Genomic DNA, 22,321 nt, shown 5'->3' on the forward strand with positions numbered 1-22,321 from the left:
TTTGCATTCTGGGATATAGTCAAACTGGTAATTTTTTTTCTGTTCTTTAATGCTTTTAGTAGATGCTTTTTGTAATTCATCTAATTTTTTTAGTTATGGTACAGATTTCCTAGCTCACCATTAACTGGAAGAAACAATTTTCCTTTTCTTCTAAATTAATTCCAAATACATTTTCATTACAGCATTCTACCAAAACTCCTCCTACCATGGTTAACAATACCACCACAGAGTGTCACACTGAAAGGTTCATTCTCAGTCCTCCCTTTTTCAACCAATAAGTGGCATTTTGTAAAACATAATGGTTATGGGGGTATTGCCAAGATGGTGGGGTAGAAAGACCCTGAACTCAACTCCTGAGTACACCACAATCACAACTATCTGAAGAACAACCATCAGTGAAAAAGACAGGAAAGGAAATAATCACCCAAGTCCAGGAAGTGCAGAGAGTCACATACAGTGTTAACCCAAAGAGGAACACACCAAGACAATTAATTACAATGACAAAAATGAAATATAAAGAGAGACTATTAAAAGCAGCAAGGAAAAAGGAATAAATAACATACAAGTCAACTCCTATAAGGCTATCAGATGATTTTTCAGCAGAAACTCTGCCGGCCAGGAGTGCCATGATATATTTAAAGTGATAAAAGGGGAAAACCTACAACGAAGAATGCTCTACCCAGCAAAGCTCTTCTTCATACTTGATGGAGAAATCAAAAGCTTTACAGACAAGTAAAAACTAAAAAAGTTCAGCACAACCAAAAGTTTAGCTTTACAACAAATGTTAAAGGAATTATTCTAGGTGAAAAAGAAAAGGTCACAACAAGAAATATGAAAATTACAAAATGAAAGAGCTCACCAGTAAAGGCAAATAGTAAAGGTAGGGAATTATCCACACACAAAGCTATTAGGGAAGTTAAAAGGACAGAGAGCCCAGAAATAAGCTCAACACACTTTATGGTCAATTAATCTATGACAAAGGAGGTAAGAATATACAATGGAGAAAAGACAGTTTCTTCAATGAGTGGTGCTGGGAAAACTGGAAAGCTACATGTAAAAGAATGAAACTAGAACATTTTCTAGTACTATATACAAGAATAAACTCAAAATGGATTAAAGACTTAAAAAGAAGACTGGATAAAACTCCTAAAGGAAAACATAGGCAGAACATTTTTCAACATAAATTGAAGCAATATTTTTTTGGATCCATCTCCTAAAGCAAAGGAAATAAAAGCAAAAATAAACAAAGGAGGCCTAATTAAACTTAAAAGATTTTGCACAGCAAAGGAAATCATTGATAAAATGATAAAACAACCTACTGAATGGAAGAAAACATTTGCAAATGATATGACTGATAAGGGATTAATATCCAACATATGTAAACAGCTTATACAATTTATCAAAAAATCCTCCAAACAACCAGATTAAGAAATGGGCAGCATATTTGAATACACATTTTTTTTTTCTAAAGAGGAAATGCAGATGGACAACAGGCACATGAAAAGATGCTGAACACTGCTAATCATCATGGAAATGTAAATCGGTAAAACTACAATGAGATATCACATCACACCTGTCAGAATGCCTATCATCAAAAAGAACACATATAACAAATGTTGTTGAGGATATGGAGAAAAGGCAACCCTCGTACACCATTGATTGGAATGTAAATTGGTATAACCACTGTGGAAAACAGTATGGAGGGTTCTCAAAAAACTATACATAGAACTACCGTATAACCTAGCAACTCTACTCCTGGGTGTGTATCTGAAAGAAACAGAAACAATAATTCGAAAAGATACCTGCATCCCAATGTTCACAGAAGAACTATTTGTAATTACCAAGATATGGAAACAACCTAAGTGTTGATCAACAGATGAATGGATAAAGAAGACCTGATGGATGTGTGTGTGTGTGTGTGTGTGTGTGTACACATACTGGAATACACTCAGACATAAAAAATGAAATTTTGCCATTTGCCATGAATGGACTTGGAGAGCACTATACTAAGTGAAACGAGTCAGCCAGAGAAAGACAAATACTATATGATATCAATTATATGTGGAATCTAAAAAACACAACAAACTAGTAAATATAACAAAACCCAGCAGGCTCACAGACACAGAGAAAAACCTAAGGGTTACCAGTGGGGAGAGGGAAGCGGGGAGTGGCGATATAGGGATAGGGTAGCAGCAAGTACAAACTATTTGGTATAAAATAAGCCACAAGGATATACTGTAGAGCATGGGGAATACAACCAATATTTTATAATAACTATAAATGGAGTATAACCTTTAAAAATTATGAATCACTATACTGTACACCTGTAACTTATATAATATTGTACAGCAACTATACTTCAAAAAAAAAAAAAAGCTGCAAAAAACTGTTACCAAAAACATAATGGTTAAGAGCATATTGTCTTTATCCAAAGTGCCTGAATTTAAAACCAGGATCTGTCACTTTATGAGCTATGTGACCTTGAACAAGTTTCTTAACCTCCCTTGGCCCTCAGTTTCTCTGCCAGTAAAATGTAAATATCACCTACTATTATTATTGCTCATTCTCTCTTTTTTAAATTAGCATTCTTTCCTGATTATTTCTCTCAATATTCTTTCTTTTAGTCTCAGTGGAATTTTCATCTCCCCAAACTTTAACTTTTGGAACTTAGTCCTCAGACAGCTTGATTATCTATCTAGATTTCCCTTCTATACATTCTTATTCCAATACTTTAAAAATCATGTGTATGTTAATGACTCCCAAATTCATAGCTCCTCTTGCAGTCTCCTTCCTGAACTCCAAACTTACATACCTAACTAATGAGTCAATATCCTGACTTAAATGTCTTTTAGGTAGCTCATACTGAACATGATCCAGAGTATACTTTTATAAAAAATATAATTTCCAACTCTTCAAACCTTAATCCAAGTTACCATCACTTTATAACTGGATTATTGCAGTACTGGCCTACCTTCTCTCTTCTGCCCTTGACCCTCTCTAGTCTATTTTTTCTATAGCAGCTAAACTGATTTGTTGAACACTGAAGCCTGACCATATCACTTTGCTACAAGTCTTTCATGGCTTCCCATTTCATTCATCATAAATGCTCAAGTTCTTTCTGGGCAAGGGTCAGCAATTTTTTTCTTAAAGGACCAGAGAACAAATATTTTAGGCTTTGTAGGTCAAATGGATTCTGTTATAACTATAGACAACCATTGTGCTATACCTATATGCAAAAGGTGTTGAGATTCAAAACTGCCATATCCAACAAAAATCCTTAAATTCTGTGTAATATTAATAAACTTTATAAAACATATTAGTTTGGTTTATAATGCTTAATATTTTTCATAGTAGTTCAATAAATATTTGCTGAATAAAAAATAAAAGTACAAGGTCCAGACAAACATTTTTACAAAATATTATGGCAAGGACATTAAACTAAATTATTCAATAATTTCTTCTATAAAATGTATCAAACAATTAATAGTGGACTTACTTTAGATTGCTGATCCTAATTTCTGCACTTTCAGTGAGTTTCTTCGTTTCTTCTTTCCACCTGTTGGCCGCCTTCTGTTGAGTCACTAAGAGATGCCTCAGTTCAACAGTGGAATTTCGATTACTATCTTCTAACTCTCTCAGTTGAACTTCAAACCCATGTTCCTTTATTGAAAATTCATGTTCCATTGTACTGATCTAAGGAATAAAATGAACATAGTATTTTTTTTCCTTTCTGTTACCCTAGGAGATATAATGATCAATGATATATACAAAAGGAATCACTGTGTTGTCTGCTGCACAGAAATATTTGGTGAGAAATCTATATAAAAATTAGGTTTACAAATTGTCTCCAAACATATGAAGACTTATTTTGTATTATAATATAAATTTTGGGCTACAAATTTTTCAACACTTGCCCCAACACCTTAAAACACCAGTAGGAAAAAAGTATACTATGGAATACAAAACTGCTCTTACCTATTTTTATTTTTGTTGCCAGAAAACACAGAAAATGTTCATGCTCTCAGTAACTGAAATTTAGGTTTTTACTCAAGTCATTTAAAAAAAAGTGTTTACTGGTTTATTATAAAGGCTACGACTCTAGAACAGCTAAATAGAAGAGTCACACACAGCAAGGTACAGGATGTAGGGTGTGTCTGGAGTTTCCATGCTCTCTCCATGTATGCCACCCTCCCAGCACCCTGACGTGTTCATCAGAAGCTCCTCTTAGAAGGTCTTCAAGTTACTTTTGATTTACATAATAAATTTCAGATTGTCTTTCAAAGGGCTTTGTAAAGTCAAAGAAAATCATATATAGAAATCCCTTTACCACTTCAGTTAGTGTAAATGAACGAAGTGTTGCTTTTTTGCTTTTGTTTTTTCATGAAAAGACTATAATGACTTTGAGAAACTCATTTGGAAATGCCTTTAGTTATTTGTAGGTTATGTCTGTTATTATAGTAAAAATGCCTTAATGCAGAATGAACATACAAACAAAAGCTTTCTCCACTGGGGTTCACAGACAGAATTAAGCCTAATACCCTAAAACAATCAAAACATGTAATGAACTGTCTTCTCTTGTATCCGTCTAGAATCAAACTACCTATTGCCATACTTGAGACAGCCGAGAAAATAGTTAAACAGTGACTAGAACAATTTCTTTGTTATATTCTCAATCCATCTTCATCTTGCTACACTGAAGAAATATTATAAAGAATACCTACCTTATGATATTTTAAACTAAGTTTCTTTAAAATTGGTCACAGCTGGCAAGGCTTCTAGTAATGTATTAAATATGGCTACTTTCAAACTCAAAAAAGAATGAAAAAGGAACTCAATTTTACCAATTCAAAAAATACCAAAGAAAACCCAACAATAGCAAAATCTAAGGCTCATGGGGGGAAACTGCAAACAACCTGTCCTTACTACCACTGCTAAACGCAACATGCTTCCTAAAACTCTTAAATTTGCTTTCTCAAATGGTACACAAGTAGAAATTTTACTTTGTAAATACTGACACTGGAAAAACCACTTTGGATTTATTAATTTTGTATTTTATAACTGCAGTGAAAATCTCCTAAGGCTCTTTGACTCCTCTATTTAACTAATTTTTGAATTATTGAATTCTGCAAATCTAGAACTGAACAGCCTTCCCTGTCTCAATCTCCACATTTTCCACAGAAGCCATGGTTCTGATATCTTAGGTGGAAGTGTTTAATTCTGTCTGTCTGTCTCTCTCTCACACATGTATTGAAAACTGGTCTATGAATCTGTATAGTTTTAGAACTGCCTGCCTAATTAACTCCCCATTTCCACTTAGAAAATCTACTTGCAGTCTGACAAGCCTTGTTCTAAGGTCCTTCGTGATAACCTGGTCTCTACCTACTTCTGTAAGTTTGTGTTATGCTACTATTCCTTTCCCTTTCTTTGTTTCTGCCACAATGCCTTCCCATTCTTGGGTCTTTTTCACATATTGTTCCCTTTGCTTGGAATAATCTTTCCTGTCCTGCTTATCTTAGTTATTTCTATTGAAATTTTAGAATTCAGCCCAATTACTGCTCCTACAGGAAATTCTCTTACCATCTATCTAGAAAAAGTCAGGTCCCTATGTTATAAGCTCTCCTATGCTTTTCCTAAAGAGCATTTATTTGTAAATATACATTTAAAGTTTGCCCATCTCTAAGCAAATAATATGTTTTTAAGGGTGGGACCATGTCTTTTTTGCTTACTATTGTATCTTCAGCACCTGAAACATAGTAAGGATGTCAAAAATTTTTATCTGTAGACTGAATGAATGCTAGCTTCCTGGTATCAAAACTTGGTCTTTAAACAAACCCCAGATCATTTACCTGATACAATTCCAACTGTTAAACTGGACAGGTCTGGAGCGCTGTTGGAAGATAAGGGCTGAAACAACTAGGTTCCCTATAACAATAAAAGTCCCAAGAATGTTTCAATTCAGGGTAAGAAAAATAGAATTTATGGTCTTCCTATCTTCTCCTTTGTGTCCCTCCTCTGTAGAAAACTACTCACTCCAGTAAAGGATTGCTATAAACTGTCTATTTCCTAATTTTACATTCTTATGAGGGGTATTTAGACCACAAAGATATGGAGAGGCTTTGGCTCCTTTCAGTTGATCTATGGAGGATCACACTCTCTTTCAAGGGGGAGAAAAGCAGGAAAGTGTAGTACTAGGTTCTCATGTTGTCAGAGAAGGAATCAGCTACAAAGCAGCCATTTATCTGACAGCCCTCCTCCACAAAATAGAATTACAGCTAACTATTTAAGAGAATCTGTCCCTTATTTACCAATGATTCTTCTCTTCCACTAGATGCAGATTTGGCAAAAGGGAGCATTTTTGGTAGATAAGATTTCTGCCATCTTTTTGCTTTCCAAGAAACTTCAGTTACTATCCTGAACTGTTAAAGATAGATCAAATGGAGTACCAAGTAGGGGAAATTCATTCATTCCTCTCTTCCCCACTATAAAAATGCAAAGCCCAAAACATAAGTATATTGTAAAATAATGGAAAATACAAAAAGTTAAAAAGACAAATATAAGGTTTCTGTAATCTACAACGCAGAGATAACTACCTCTAACTTCTACATAATTTCTGTTTATAAATTTTTAAATTGAGATTAGTGTATGTAGGATTACAACATATAAATATATATGCACATTTTTTCTTTTTTTTAAAACTTACGACTTAACAATATAAATGCATTATAAATTGTTTGGAAACATTGTTTTTAATGATGACTCAATATAGCATTTTATAGATGTGCCATAATTTAACTGTTTATTTCTAGATGGATTGTTTCTAATTTGTTAATATAACTAATGCTGCAATGAATTTCTTTAATTATGAGACACTAATTATTTTATGACTAAATGTTAGACTCTAAATGTATACCATTTTATACTTGCAGCTGCACATTCACTCACACTGATAACACTGTAGTTAACAGTGAGTTAAACTTTTAAAAAGTTTATTAGTAATTTTTCTTAGCTTGTGAGTTCTGTTCATGCATCATACACGTTGTCCTCCCAGGTTGCAAATATTTTTAAGAGCTCCTCATGATCTTTGTCTTTTGTCATATTTATTAAAACTACATCTTCCAGTTATTTCTTTTTAAGATATTTTAAAAAGTGTTTTAAATGTTTACAAACCTTATATATTTGGGGGAGGGTATAGCTCTAGTAGTAGAGCACTTGCTTAGCACACATGAGGTCCTGGGTTCAGTCCCCAGTACATCCTCTAAAAATAAACAAACAAACCTAATTACCTCCCCCCTAAAAATAAAATAAATAAAATAAATTTAAAAAAACTCTTACATATTCAAATCTATCAACATATTTATTCTTTTGTAATTTCTTCCATTTTTGGTTTTGCTGAAAAAGTTCTTTCCCATCTGTCAGTTAAATATTCACCTTCATTCCCTATTAATGTTTTATAGTATCTTTAATAGTTTTAAGTTATTAATCCATATGAAATTTATAATATGAAATTTAAAATATAAGATGAAGGTTTAACTTTTTTTTTTCACCAAAATACACTTTTTAAAAATTCTGGAAATGCTTCAAAATGGGAACTTTGAAGCATACACAAAATAGAAAGACTATCACAGTGAGTCCCTATATGCTTATCATCCAGCTTCCATAATCCACAACAAACTCACAGCCACTCTTATTTTACTTATAATCCTACCCACTTTCCTCTGCCATGATTTCTCTCTCTTACAATGAAGTACATAAACCTTAAGGGAACAACTCAATTTTCACATGTGTAAAAACACCAGAGTCACCATCCAGATTTAGGACTCTCAGGAGGCTTCCTCATGTGCCCTTATGTCAATATTCACCCACCTAAAATGTTACCGCTATTCTGATCCCATCCTATTCTTCACTTTCATATAATGAAATTAAGGGACTATAATTTTTTTGTCTGGCTTCTTTGTCCAACATTATGTCTGAGACTCATCGACCATTGTTTATAGACATAGCTCATTCTTTCTCGTTGCTGCATCTGTTCTGTTGTATGAACATACTACAATGTATTTGTATCATCTCAAGTTGATGGACATTTGAGTTGTTTCCAGTATTCTGATATGATTAAAACTTCTATGAATATTTTTGTGCACATTTTGATAAACATAAGCACTAATATCTGTTGGGTATGTAGCCAGTTTTATTATTATATTTGGCATAGTATTTATGTATGTCCAACTTTGAAAGATACTGCCAAATGGTGGTTGTACCAATTTATATTCCCCAAAATAACATATGAAAGTAACATCTATGTCAACACTTGATATTGTCAGCTTTAAAAATTTTAGCCATTCTGGAAGGTATGCAGTAGTACCTCATTGTAGTTTTAATTATATTTCCCTGATAAATAATTAAGTTGAACATTTTTTCATATATTCTCTTTTATAACATGCCTATTTAATTCTTTTGCCCATTTTTGGAAATGGGGTGTCTGTTTTTTCCTTAATAATTATTTCATTATTGGTAAACATTTTTATATTGTGAATATGAGTCCCCTTCTTTTGGTTATATATCTTATAAATATTTTTTCCCACTTCTCACTCTTTTAATGGTGTCCCTCTAAATCACTTAAAAATCTTAATTTTAATGAAATCCAATTCATCTATCTTTTCAATATGATTAGTGCTCTTTTTGTTGTGTTTAAAAAATATGGACCCAACTGAGGTAGCATCATCTACTGTAACAATTCTTTCCCTATTGAACTTCAGTGATGCCTTTGTATAAACGAGGTGATTATGAAAAAAGGTTTTGTTCCTGAATTCTATTTTGTCCTATTGATCACACTGATTATTCTTATGTCAATTACACACTGTCTTAATTACCACAGCTTTATATATAAAGTCTTGGTATCTGGTAATGTGACTCTTCCCCTTTGTTTTTAAAAGATTTCTCACAGCCTAAAGCATAAACTACAAACTTCTTTGTATGACATGTTAGGGTCTCTTGTTCAGAGTTTAAGCTTTTATAAATAACTACAGTGTTGGACACTTGTAATAGGAGGTGTTAAATAAATACATGCTAATATGAACTGGGTTGGAATGTGACTTCTTAGGAGTCCTCAAAGGAACAAAAAACAAAGTGAAACAGTAATGCTACTGCTTCACATCCTTCCTATGAAACTGGAAGATATAAATCTTTATCGTAAAGAGTTATTAATGCCACTTTTTACAAAAGTCACACGGAATAGGGTAAGGCAAGCAACATGCTGATGGTGGTACCTGTGCTTCTTGAAACTCCCTCAAATAGGTTATCACGTTCCTACTGTCAAACCATGTAAGCATTAGAGTAAAGAAGAGGGGGAAAGGAGAGAGAAAATAAAAGGAAATTTTTTTCTAGAGGAGACTTTTGTCCCTTGCGTTCTTCCTGGCATGGAATTTTAGACTACCTATGAATGGTTTTCAGAGCACACTGATGTACCATCCTCTGTACAGCTAGTTTTAAGAGCTCTATTTTCAAGAGGCTATCTAAAGAGAGAGAAGAGAGGATGGCAGTCTGTAAAGTTGTCTAATCTATCGTCTTGCTAGCACTGCTTAAATTGCTTTGGCAGAAATATCAGTGCATTTCATGGTTGGAAAAGGATTTTTTTGTGTGTGGATAGTGAAAGCAATCATTTTCAAGTATGCTTGCCAAGTTCTACAATACAGAAAAGACTGGTTAATGCTCTGCAATATGATTTAGTGCTATCTGATGAGAAGGCAAAAACAAAAAACGAAACAAAAAAAAACTTAAAAATGTTTTACTAGGTCTCTCTAAATATTCTATTTTGATTTTCAGAAGTACACATTTAATTCTAACTAGTCTTGAAAATACCTTTAATTTGGCTTTTTTCTGAGCCTCGAGAGCAGTCTTTCTTAAATCCTCTGTCTGTTTCTGTAACTGTTCATTTTCTTGCTGAAGTTTCAGCCTTTGTTCATTGACAAATCCACAGTTTTCTCTCTCAGACTCCAGTACATTTTGAAGTTTCTGAATCATTTCTTGGCAACGTGATATCTCTTCTGAGGAACTGATTAAAAAAACAAAACAAAAAGAACCTTTAAACTTAATGATCTGTAGTAAATGTCAAGAAAATCTGCCTATATTTTATACTATAGACTTGTTTTCTTTGTTCTAAGCCATTTCTCTTCACTGTGGACTTAAGACTATGTGGTTTCACAATGTTATGTTACACCAGGCAAATATGATTAATTAGCAATCTTAACTAAGAATAGTTCAGTTGAACTTTTATCACTCACCTAGAAAATCAGTGTGAAACTTCTTTCAAAGTTTTACTACCATTGAGAATCACTGTGTAAAGAGGACTTCAATGGGACAAACTAAAGCTAATGGTAAGAAAGTGAAGTAAGTATTAATCAAAACTCCTTTCATCATCAATCAGCTCTGTAGGAAGACACATTAGCTGACTATATTAAATTATGAATTATAATAAGACCTATTTCATATTTTCCTGTTACATATCTTAGAAATGGTTTTTATAAACTTCTAGTTCCATAAACTTCTTGTTTTATCATACTTTAAATAGGTACATTTCTTGACCTTTCTCAACAATGGACTACTGGGGGACACAACCTCCAAACTTGTTTACTGCTTCAATATGCTGCTAATTTTTATTCCTATCTTCTATTTTTTTAAATTTTTATTTATTTTTAATTTTATTTATTTTAAAAATTTTGTTGGGAGGGAGGTAATTAGGTTTATTTATTTATTTTTTAATGGAGGTACTGGGGATTGAACCCAAGACCTTGTGCATGCTAGTCATTCACTCTACTACTGAGCTATATCCTCCCCACATTCCTATCTTTTAAAATTTCTATCTTTTCAATCCCACATAATTAAGTAACTGTAAACATTCCCTCATTGACAGCTATCACAGGGAATATACAAGGTCCTTTATTCCCATAATACTTGTAGCCCTTTTTTTCCTGTCTCAAGTTCCTAATGAAATGATAGATCTAGGCAATGATCCTCAAAGTATGCTAAAGTCATAAAGACGCTAAGATCAAAAATAATAACACATTATGTGCCTCCAAACAGAAATTCAAAATACCACCATCTCTGAAGAATTCTTACAAAAAAAGTGAAAGCTGAATCAGATCAAGCATCTCAATTTAGTTATTAGTTTTTAGGAACTACGTGGGACAGAAAAACTACGTAAATGACACCACATATACGCATGTAGGTAGAGGAAACTCTACTAACAACTCAGTTTTTCAACAAACTATTTGTAAGGAAAAAACAGAGAAAAGAGGGATTCCTGGAGAATATATACATATCTCCATCTCCATACACGTGCACACACACACCCTCTTTTCTTTATCTGTTTTTCTGTAGATGATACATTTTACTTTTTCTCCTTGTCTAATTTCTGTAAGACATACAGTACGATGTTGAATAAAAGTGGCAAGAGTGGGCACCCCTGTCTTGTTTATGATTTTAGAGCAAAAGTTTTTAGCTTTTCACCACTAAGTATGACATTAGTTGTGAGTTTGTTACATATGACCTTTACTACGTTGAGGTACATTTCTTCTACATCTAATTGAGGTTTTTTTTTAAATCATGAATTTGTATTTTGTGAAATGCTTTTTCTACATCTATTGAAATGATCACATGAATTTTATCCTTCATTCTTTAGTGTGTTATATCACATTTACTAATCTGCATATGTCAAACCATCCTTGCATCCCTAGTATTAATCCCACTTGGTCATGGTGTATGATCCTTTTAATGCATTCTTGAATTTGGTTTGCTAGTTTTTATTTGTTTTTTAGGATTTTTACACTTATCTTCATCAGGGATATTAGCCTATAGTTTTATTTTCTTATAGTGTCTTCTTGCTTTGGTATCAGACTAATGCTGGCCTTGTAAAATGAGTTGGAAATGTTCTTTCCTATTCCATTTTATGAAAGAGTTTAAGAATGATTAGCATTAAATCTTCTTTAAATATGTGGTACAGTTCATCAGTGAAGTCATCTGGTTCTGAACTTTCCAAAAATCCTAGGTTTTTGACTACTGATTCAATATCCTTAATATAATTGGTCTGTTCAAATTTTCTATTTCAGATTTACTTTTGTAAGGTTGTATGTTTCTAGGAATTTATCCATTTCTTCAAGGTTGTCCAATTTGTTGTGGCTTATCATTATTCATAGTAGTATCCTATGGTCCTTTGTATTTGTGTGGTATCACCGGTATATCTCCTCTCTTATTTCTGATTTATTGAGTCTTCTTTTATTCTTAGTCTAGTTAAAGGGTTGTCAATTTTGTTTACTTTTTCAAAAGACCAAGTCTTAGTTTGACCTTTTCTATTTTTAAAAAATTCTCTACTTATTTCTGCTCTAATCTTTGGTATTTCCTTCCTTCTCCTAACTTTAGGCTTAGGTTTTTCTTCCTTTTCTAGTTTCTTGAGGTATAAAGTTGGGTTGTTTATTTGAGATCTTTCTTTTCTTAATGTAGGCATTTATAACTATAAACTCTCTTCTAAGAACTGATTTTGCTGAATCCCATAAATTTGGTGTATTTTGTTTCTATTTTTGTTTGTCTCAACTTTTGATTTCCCTTTTGATTACTTCTTTGAATCACTAAGAGTACCTACAAGGGTCCCTTGGGAAGGGGCTAGGTGCAGGACTGGGCATGCAGGCTTAGAGCCAGGTCCACAGAGAGATGGGGCTGCTTTGGGTTCATACATGGGACCACAGCTGGGGAGACTGCCACTGGTGCACAGGCTTGCCTCCTCATTTTGGGGCTCCACTGGGGTTTTGCAACCACCTACTTAGACCCCAAAGCTCCCACAAAGACACTTTGTCCATGGATGGCTGTCAAATATTTGTTTCTGCAGAGGGATATGGGCTGGGGACTTCCTATTCTGCCATATTGCTGATATCACTCCTCTTTATTTTTAAGTATCTATTAAACATATTTTATAACAGAGATCGAGACTTCATACAACTTAAAATAAGCAAGATTTACTATACTAAGTAATAATCTGGGGGGGAAGGTACAGAAATATTCAGTGTGGATATGACAGATTATAAGTTTATCATTTTAACAAATAATGAAATACATAAACATGATGGATTATTTTTGACTACTCAATACCTCAAGAAATATAAATACAAACTGAGTATAAAAGCAATAATTATAAGCGAGCTCCTTAATAGCTGTACAGTTACCATGAAAAAAAAAGATCTCATGAACATTCTATTTAACTGCCAGAAACAAGAAATTTCAAATAAAATGGTACAGTACTGTTAAATCATTTCTTCCTGAAGAAATTAGTTTTCAAAAATAATCTTGAAAAAAATTGTTTGGCCGAAACAGTCTTTTTTTCAACATAATATATAATTATGAGTTGTATAAAAATAAAACCTGTCCAAAATTGTTTGAATTTTGAAAATCCAAAAGAGTAACTTACTTCATTTCAAGTTGTTTGATTTTATTTTCTGCGGTCTTAAGTCTTAGCTGAAGATCATCTTTTGAACACTCTGCAACCAGGCATCTTTGGTGCATTTCTTCCAGTTTTCTGTAATCACTTTCATTTATTCTGCCTTCATGGTAAATCTGCAGAAGAGGCTTATATGTATACTACCTTACAGAAGGAAATTGTCTTAAGAAATTACACAGTTTAGAAACTGAAATAAATGATGAGAAATAAAAATCCATGATCATGTGTTCATCTGTTCCCACTGTAACATTAAAACATATCAATAATTAATTTTGGTTACTTCACATTTACAAAATAAGATGATGAAAAATAACATAAAATAATTACTTATTTTTGAAATTATTCATGCTCATTGTAAGCTTTTTAAACAGTTTTAATGTTTTAGAAAGAGATGTAAAATAGCTGAAGTTAAAAAAAAAACACTCTTAAGTGTCACCATTTAGAGACAAATGCTTTGATTCTTTAATGAATACCTTCAAGATAATTCTGTATTGCAATATTCAACAGTACAGATACACTGCTGTGATGCAATGAGAAGAACTATCTGCAAGTGACTCCAGAATCTCACTCTATGTTAACTAGAAGATGATCTAGCTGAAATGGTTTCCCTTTCCCTAGCAGAAGTGGTTACACCCATGTTCTGCTTCCTGTGAGACTGGGCTTCCACTTACAACAAAGGCTGTAACATCCCATGATTCACAAGGTCTCTAGGTGCTAGGCAGCTCACATTTTCAGCAAAACCCTACACACAGGAACCCTCTAAATCCAAACTGCCTGGCCAAGTAACCTGTGTCTTCTCCCACTGACAAGACTGCTTTGTCACTCCTGCTCTACAAAAAGACAGAATATTGGCATACCAGTGTCCTGCTACTAAAATATAGACCTATACTGCAGTCTCAGCAGTACTTTGACTGTAGCATGCCTTGTCTGTGGAACCATGGGAGAAGAAAAAGCTGTGACTTCTCTTTACCTGTTGCCTTTAGCCTTGTGGGTTTTATATTTCCCCAATAAAGCCTATTCCTTAACCTATACCATGTGATATTAAAAAAAAAATTCACTCAAACACCGAGGTATGTCAGGTTACAATCTAAATACGACCTGTTCCTACTCCGTAACAGATCGAAACTCAGAAGAGATCAACTTTGCAGGACAGTGGTGACCATGAAGGGTCTAACTTGAACATGATGTGTATTTTTCTTTTTCTTTTTACACAAATGGGACTATACACTATATTATGCTTTGTAAATTACTTTTTTACAATCTGATGTTGTCATAGATACATCAAAGGTTTTTTATGCTACATAGCTCTTCTTTGAAAGTCAAACTCTGACTCTACCATTTACTATTTTTTAACATTGGGGAAGTTACTTAACCTCTCTATGAAAGTTACTAATGCAGCATCTCAAACACAGTATGTGCTGAATTAAATTTAGCCTTTCCCCCACCCCAAGGCATTTTAAAAGACTGGGATATTTACTGCTAATAAAAAAAAGTCATTTAAATAAGAAATATATTTTAAACTTTAAATTTAGACTTCTCACAATATTCTTTCTCAAATGTCACTGGGGTAAATATTTTTCCTAACTACAAATAAAAATCTGTACTTTAAAGGTTAAAATTATAGCAGTATTATAATTTTTTGGATATACACACATGTTATAGTTATAGATGGCCTAAACCCAGTAAGAGTTGGCAGAGAATTTAAAAAGATAAGAAAGACAAAATGAGGATAAGCTCTAAGCAAGAAATATAGCTACTCTGTCAAATTTATACTTTTAAGTAAAAAGTTACAAATAATGTGGCCATTCTTGTAAAGAAATGAATATAGGCAATACCAGTATTTAAATGCAGATTCTGAATATTTTTCAAGCAAATAAAAGCACTCACCAAGAGAATACTTATAATAAAGGGGTTGCTAGTAGACAGTATAATGAAAGCAGAAAATTATATTGAATATTTGCAGTTGGGTTTTAGGTAGTTATTTTTTCTGTTTTCTCTTTACCTTTTCTAGTTCTTCTTCCACTGATTTTTTCTCCCTAATGGCTTGATCAATTTGGTCTTGTTTTTCAGCACACTCCTATAAATTCAAATCATATTGTAAATAAATATATCTGTAAAACCTTAAGAAAAATGAGGAAAATGGAAAAGTAAAATGATTTGTTTATAACAGGAATACCACACTTTATACACATTGTATACAGCAGGACCATATCGATTATATATATTTAAAAAAAAAAAAAAAAAAGCCCTCAACCTTTAAAGAGTTACCTATCTCAGGATTTCAGAAATCACCTCCAGGACAGAATGTCAAGGAGTTCTAATTGAACATATTATGTAGATAATAGAGATTGAGGGATTCCAGGGGAAAAAATAAATAAATGAGACCCCCTTCTCATATTACAGTGTTCCTTTTCATATTCTCTTATCACATATTTTAAAAGACAACAGAACAGGTCAGTGGCACACCACCATAGGATAACCTATGGCCTAAAAGGCGTATGGGTATATAAATTCTAGAATAGCTAATTTTCTGTTGCAAAACTTATAAACAGCCAATGGACATAAAACATTTCTGGCTCAAAAGGGCTTTATCAGTAAAATCAAGCAAGCATATTAGTTAGTCAATAAAATGCAAAATTTGCAAATGAGACGAAAACTAAAAACAATCATCATAATGACTAGTTCTTCACAGTTGTTATTTGCTATTTATTTTTGAGAATGGATGTGGTTATTTTCTACTGATTGTAAATTATGCTTTGGATGAATCTGCTTTGCTAACAGTATATTGCCAATTAATATTCAATTACTTTTATCATAACTTTATTTTACAGAAGTACTATGTATCAATGTTTTTAATGTTTAAAATAAATTTCTAAATTGTGACCAAAAATTAACTCTGATTATAATGAAGATCTTTAGCCCTATGTTATAAATTAGAGGGTTAATCTAAGTTTATCTTTTATTAAGATAGAACTGTCAGTGTATAAGAAATGCAAATTTAATGTTCCATATATTCATATAAATCACTAATCTATGAAAAGGCACTTTATGGTATGAAATTTGCGATTTCTCTTATATTCATAAGTCATTTTGTGTGATTTTCTTCTTAACAGACTATTTTTAGAGTAGTTTTACATTCACAGCAACATTGAGGGGAAGTCTCCGATTTCCCCTGTATTTCCAGACCCTGTACATGCATAGCCTCCCCCATTATCCACATTCTGCAATGTAGTGGTATATTTGTTAAAACTGATGTAAGTACATCTCACAATATTATCACCTAGAGTCCAGAGTTTACATTAGAGTTCACTCTTGGTGTTGTACACTTTATGGGTCTGGAGAAATTTATAATGACAGAACAGTTTCATGGTCCTAAAAATCCTCTGTGCTTTGCCTATGCCCCTATTCATCTCTCTTCCTCCTCAACCCCTTTTTGTAATTCTGAAAAAGGCTGCTATAAACATCCATCAGCAGGTTTTCACGTGAACATAAGTTTCAACTCCTTTGGCTAAATACAAAAGAATGCAGCTGTTGGATCCTATGGTAAGAGTATATTTAGTTTTCTAAGAAACCACCAAATTGCTTTCAAAGGTGGCTGTATCATTTTGCATTCCCATTAGCAGCAACTGAGAGTTCTACTGCTCCATTTCTCTGTCAGCATTTGATGGTGTCAGTGTTCCAGATTCTGGCCATTCTAATAAGTGTATCTGGCACTTACTTGGTGTAATGAGTGGTATCTCATTATAGCTTGATTTTATTTTTTAATTTTAAAAGGTTTTAAAGTTTTTAATTTTTTATTTCTTTTACTGAAGTATAGTTGATTTACAATCATTATTGTTTTAATTTGCATTTTGACATATGATTTGGAAGTATTTTTCATATGCTTATTTGTCATCTGTAAACCTTCTTTGGTGAGGTGACTATTAAGGTCTTTGGCCAATTTTTTAATCAAGTTGTTTGTTTTCTTACTGTTGAGTTTTAAGAGTTCTTTGAATTATTTTGGGTAACAGCCCTTTATCAGATATGCCTTTTGTAAATATTTTCTCCCAATCCATGATTTGAATTTTCATTTTCTTGATAGTGTCTTTCACAGAGAAGAAGATTTTAATTTCAGTGAAGTCCAACTTACCAGCTGTTTCTTTCATGGATCATAGCTTTGGTGTTGTATCTAAAAACTCATTGCCAAACCCAAGATTATCTAGATTTTCTCCTATGCTATCTTAGATGAGTTTTACAGTTTTGTGTTTTGCATTTTTGTCAGTGAACCATTTTGGATTAATTTTTGTGTAAGGTCTGTGTCTAGATTCATTATTCTACATGTGGATGTCTAATTGTTCTAGTACCATTTGTTTAAAAGACTATCTTTGCTCCATTGTATTGCCTTTGCTTCTTTGTAAAAGATCAGCTGACTGTATTTATGTGAGTTTATTTCTGGGTTCTATATTCTGTTCCTTTGATCTATTTGTCTATTCTTTCACCAATATCACTTTGTCTTGACTACTGAAGGTTTAGAGTAACTCTTGAAGTCTGGTACAGTGTCAATCCTCTGACTTTGTTCCTCTTCTTCAATATTGAGTTGGCTATTCTGGGTCTTTTGCCTCTCCATAGAAACTTTAGAATCAGATTGCCAAAATACACAATATAACTTGCAGTGATTTTGACTGGAATTGTAAAAAATCTATACATCAAGTTGGGAAGAAATGACATACGGAAAATATTGTATCTTCCTGTCCATGAACATGTACTTCATTCATTTTTTCAGTTCTTCTCTGATATCTTTCAGTAGAGTTTTGTAGTTTTCCTCATATAGATTTTATATATTTGGTTATATTTACATTTATTTAATTTTGGGGGTGATAATGTAATAGTATTAGGTTTTTATTTCAAATTCTACTTGTTCATTGCTGGTATATAGGAAAGCAATCGACCTGTATATTAATCTTTTATCCTACAACCTTGCTATAATCACTTCTTTGTTCCAAGTCTCTCCTTTTTTCTTTGGATTTTTTACATGGACAACTATGTTATCTGCAAAGTATACCTTTTATTTCCTTTTGAGGGTGGCAAACTGCATTAACTAGTACTTCCAGTATGATGCTGAAAAGTAGTAGTGAGAGGGGACATCCTTGCCTTGTTCCTGATCTTAGTGCGAAAGTTTTCAGTTTCATAACTGTAGGTTTTTTGTAGCTATTCTTTATCAAACTGAGGAAGTTCCCTTTTGTTCCTAGTATACTGAGAGTTCTTATCATAAATGGGTGCTGGATTCAGTCAAATGCTTTTTCTGCATTTATTTATATGATTCTCAAAGGATTTTTAATGCAGATATTAATTACAAGGCAGGATCACATTTCTGGTCTGTGAGTAGCATATAAAAGAAAGGTATGTTATAAATATGTTATGCAACCCTTTTTACCCAGTCCACCATTTAACTGCCAAATGATGATGGCTGAATATTTGTTTAACCCAAGATAATGAAGTTAAAATGAGACAGAAAAGATGAAATCTTTATGGAGAGATATAAAAATTCTATTAGAAAGGCACTAAATAGTAAAGCTAACATTTAAAATGACTATTAAAAGGCTTTCACAGATATTTGCTATTAATCACCACCAGTATTCCTACCTTTTGGGCAGATACGACCAAATGCTACTAGACATTTTTTTAAGTACTCATGGAGTATTTCCAAAATCATACCTCCATAGTGTATCACAAAGGAAGTCTCAACAAATATTAAAATAAATATCACATAGACTGTGGCCTCTACTTAACCAGATTATAAATCAGTAATTAAAAGATGTCCACATATCCTTGTATTTAGAAATTTAACATTAGACTTTCAAAAAATTCATGGATCAAAAAAAGATTATAATGAATTTTTTATCTTACTTGCAAAAATCTGGGCATTTATAACCAATCTTCTTCTGCATTTGCTACAGATTAACAGAAATCTCAGCTACTTGGCAGAATTAAAACTTTAAGTATTCTTAAGAGAAACTATACCTGTGTATGCTGCTCTCCTAAGGGAGAAATATGGCTTGAGATAGACTGGCTCTGGCCTTTTAGTAAAACTACCAAAAAATATGTACAGTAAACTAAAATACAAGATTTTCTCCTTCCTGCAAGCATGACTTAGTTTGGGGTTAAAATATGCTTCCTTCCCTCCCTGACTTCATCTTTTTAGCACAGGTGGTAAAACTGGCACTGCAGAATAGAAATCAGTAATTGATGCCAGGTTATTATGCCTCAACCTGTAATCTGAGTTTCCTGAGAAAATGTGCTTTTTAAAGTAGTTGAACATGTCTTCCTTCAAACAGTATTTCTAAATGTCTAATATTTCAAAGACTTCAATTAGTACAGTTTTCCTCACTGAACCAACATGACATCCGATAATATTTAATATCTTTAGAAAAATCCACTTAGCTATGAGTTACAATTGTTTTACTATAAATCCTTAGAAGCACCTTTTGTAATAATCTGAAATTAAAAAAAATTTTTTTACACTAAAGTAAGTTTATATAGCTCTGGTTGCTACACAGTTATGAGTTATTTTTTAAATTCTTGCAGGTTCCATCTAGCACACATTCCTAAATAGAAATAATGTTCTTGTCCTTCCAAAGTTAAGAATCTATTAAAAAATCCTAGACTGGGATAAAACCCTTCTTCAAAGTTGTGAATCTTTTTCGAGTTACTGGGGGGAATGAACCCAGGACCTCGTGCATGCTAAGCACGCACTCCACCACTAAGCTACATCCCTCCTCTCAAAGCCATGAGTCTTTTGATAGCTAATCAGTCCATGTAGGAGAACAAGCAAAACAGCAAGGTGACAGAAGAGGAAGTAAAACCGAAACACAACAAAGAACTAGACATGACTAATCCGCCATACTACATCCCATTAATTTTACTTAATGTTCCTTTAGTGTTAAAACAAATGACAGTAAACAAAAAGTAACATTGTTTCTTGTTCTATTACTCTCAGGACCTATACACAGTGACGAAGGTCCCATTGTGTATACCAGATTTCCACATTCACAGTTTGCAGAATGTGAAAAAGATGTGATCTTTCTTTCAGAGGTGTTTAAATATCAGTCAATAAATATTTATTGAAAACATATTGTGCAAAATACTGTACTAGGCAAGGGGGAAAATAAAGGAACACATGACATTTCTACTTTGAAGTGCTTACAATCTAATTGGAAAGATAAGATTTTCATGAAGAGAGGGAGAAGGAGGCAGAGAGGGAAGATGAGGAGACAGAAAGAGAGGACTTGTGTAATATTTATTACAAAACATAATTCATCGCTAAATTTTATAAGAAAGATTAAAAGTGACAGAGATTCAGAAAAGATAAGAGTTTGTGAAGTTGAAAATATCTTCCCAATCTCTGGAAATTCATGTACTTTTATGCCCTTAGCAAGATTATTAAATTCCATTTCATCAAATCTTCAAGTTAAATTTATATATTTACTCACACACCTCTAGTCACTCAAGTACTCTTTCTTCTCCTCCTTACCTACTCATCCTTCAGAACTCATTTCTTTTGGGAAGACTGTCTGTCATCCTTCCTGCTGTCATGTATACTTTTCCTTTCTCCCTGGTCTCCCAGGTGAACCCAGCATATGGTAGCAGTTGTAGCTGGATGCTTCAATAGTAATCTGCACATTCTTTGTCCAAAAAAGGTAACCATAGTAAAAGGTGATAAATGCCATCCATCTTTCCTACTAGATCGTAAGTTCAAGATGACAGACCAGGGGGGAGGGTATAGCTCAAGTGGTAAAAGCACATGTATAGCATGCACAAGGTCCTGGGTTCAATCTGCAGTACCTCCACTGAAAAAAAACGTATAAATAAACCTAATTACCTTTCACTTGGCGCGCGTGCGCGCGCGCACACACACACACACACACACACACACACACACACACACACACAGACTACGGATGATTTTTACTCTTTTCCTAGCATCTAGCATAGTTTCTGGCTTAATAAGTATCTTCTGAATAAATGAATGCCTGAAAATATGTATCTTGACCTTTAAAATAAGCAATATTCAGAAGAAAGTATCAATATAGTCTTCTAACATACCATTTGACGGGCTGAAAGTTCTTCTGTTAGTCGAGAAATCTGTACAGAATATTGTTTTCTTACGTTTATAACCTGTAAATTAAGATATTTATTAGGTCTACCATAGAATAATTAACATCTAATAAAACACTTATGATAATGATTTTGATAAAAAAGTATAACTTTTAGGGTATAATAGATAAGCATATGCTATATTAAAAAGTCAAGAATTTACCATGACAGTGGAAATAAGTGAATAGGATGCTACATTCTAAAGGACAATGGTTGTCAAACTTTTTGGTCTTACTATCTTTTTACACTATAAAACAGATTTTTGTCTTTATAATGGATTCTCTATTAAAATTTACCATATTAGAAATAAAAACTAATTTGACACAACATTGTAAAATGACTGTAACTCAATAAAAAATGTTTAAAAAAAAAGAAAATCAGAGTTCTCACACCATGAGTAGTTTGATAAAACATTTTTATCATTAAAAGCCACAAAATGTATTAATCTATTTTAAATATATGTCATTAACAATATTTTAAACTACCGTCAAAGTTACAGTAGTCTCAATGCCAAGAATAGGACAGGGATTCCTACAGAAAGGATATACAAGATTAGGAATTAAAAAAACCCAGGCTTTAGTTTGGATTCTGTCTCAAATTATAAATTTTATCTTGGGAAATTACCTAATTTCAGCCAGACAATGACAAAGTAATAGATTTCTAAAAAATAGTTTTGTGGCAAGAAAAATACAGTGAATTATACAGTGA

General features: G+C 33.0%; 1 protein-coding gene across 12 annotated transcripts in view; it reads right to left on the reverse strand.

Annotated features, from left to right (window-relative positions):
• Positions 1–22,321, reverse strand: part of SCLT1 (sodium channel and clathrin linker 1) — a 168,631-nt gene that overhangs the window by 62,671 nt on the left and 83,639 nt on the right. For all 12 annotated transcript variants that reach the window (XR_004313715.1, XR_004313714.1, XR_004313717.1 and 9 more), the window contains 5 exons: positions 21,563–21,634; positions 15,483–15,557; positions 13,451–13,596; positions 9,856–10,048; positions 3,497–3,693 (listed from right to left, as the gene is read on the reverse strand). Coding sequence is in view for 6 of the 12 variants with exons in the window: in XM_032463381.1 (XP_032319272.1) it covers positions 3,497–3,693; positions 9,856–10,048; positions 13,451–13,596; positions 15,483–15,557; positions 21,563–21,634 (683 nt within the window). In the remaining 6 variants the exon portion in view is untranslated. The remainder of the gene's footprint in view (positions 1–3,496; positions 3,694–9,855; positions 10,049–13,450; positions 13,597–15,482; positions 15,558–21,562; positions 21,635–22,321) is intronic.

The sequence above is a fragment of the Camelus ferus genome, chromosome 2 (genome assembly GCF_009834535.1).
Source record: "Camelus ferus isolate YT-003-E chromosome 2, BCGSAC_Cfer_1.0, whole genome shotgun sequence".
NCBI lineage: Eukaryota > Metazoa > Chordata > Mammalia > Artiodactyla > Camelidae > Camelus > Camelus ferus.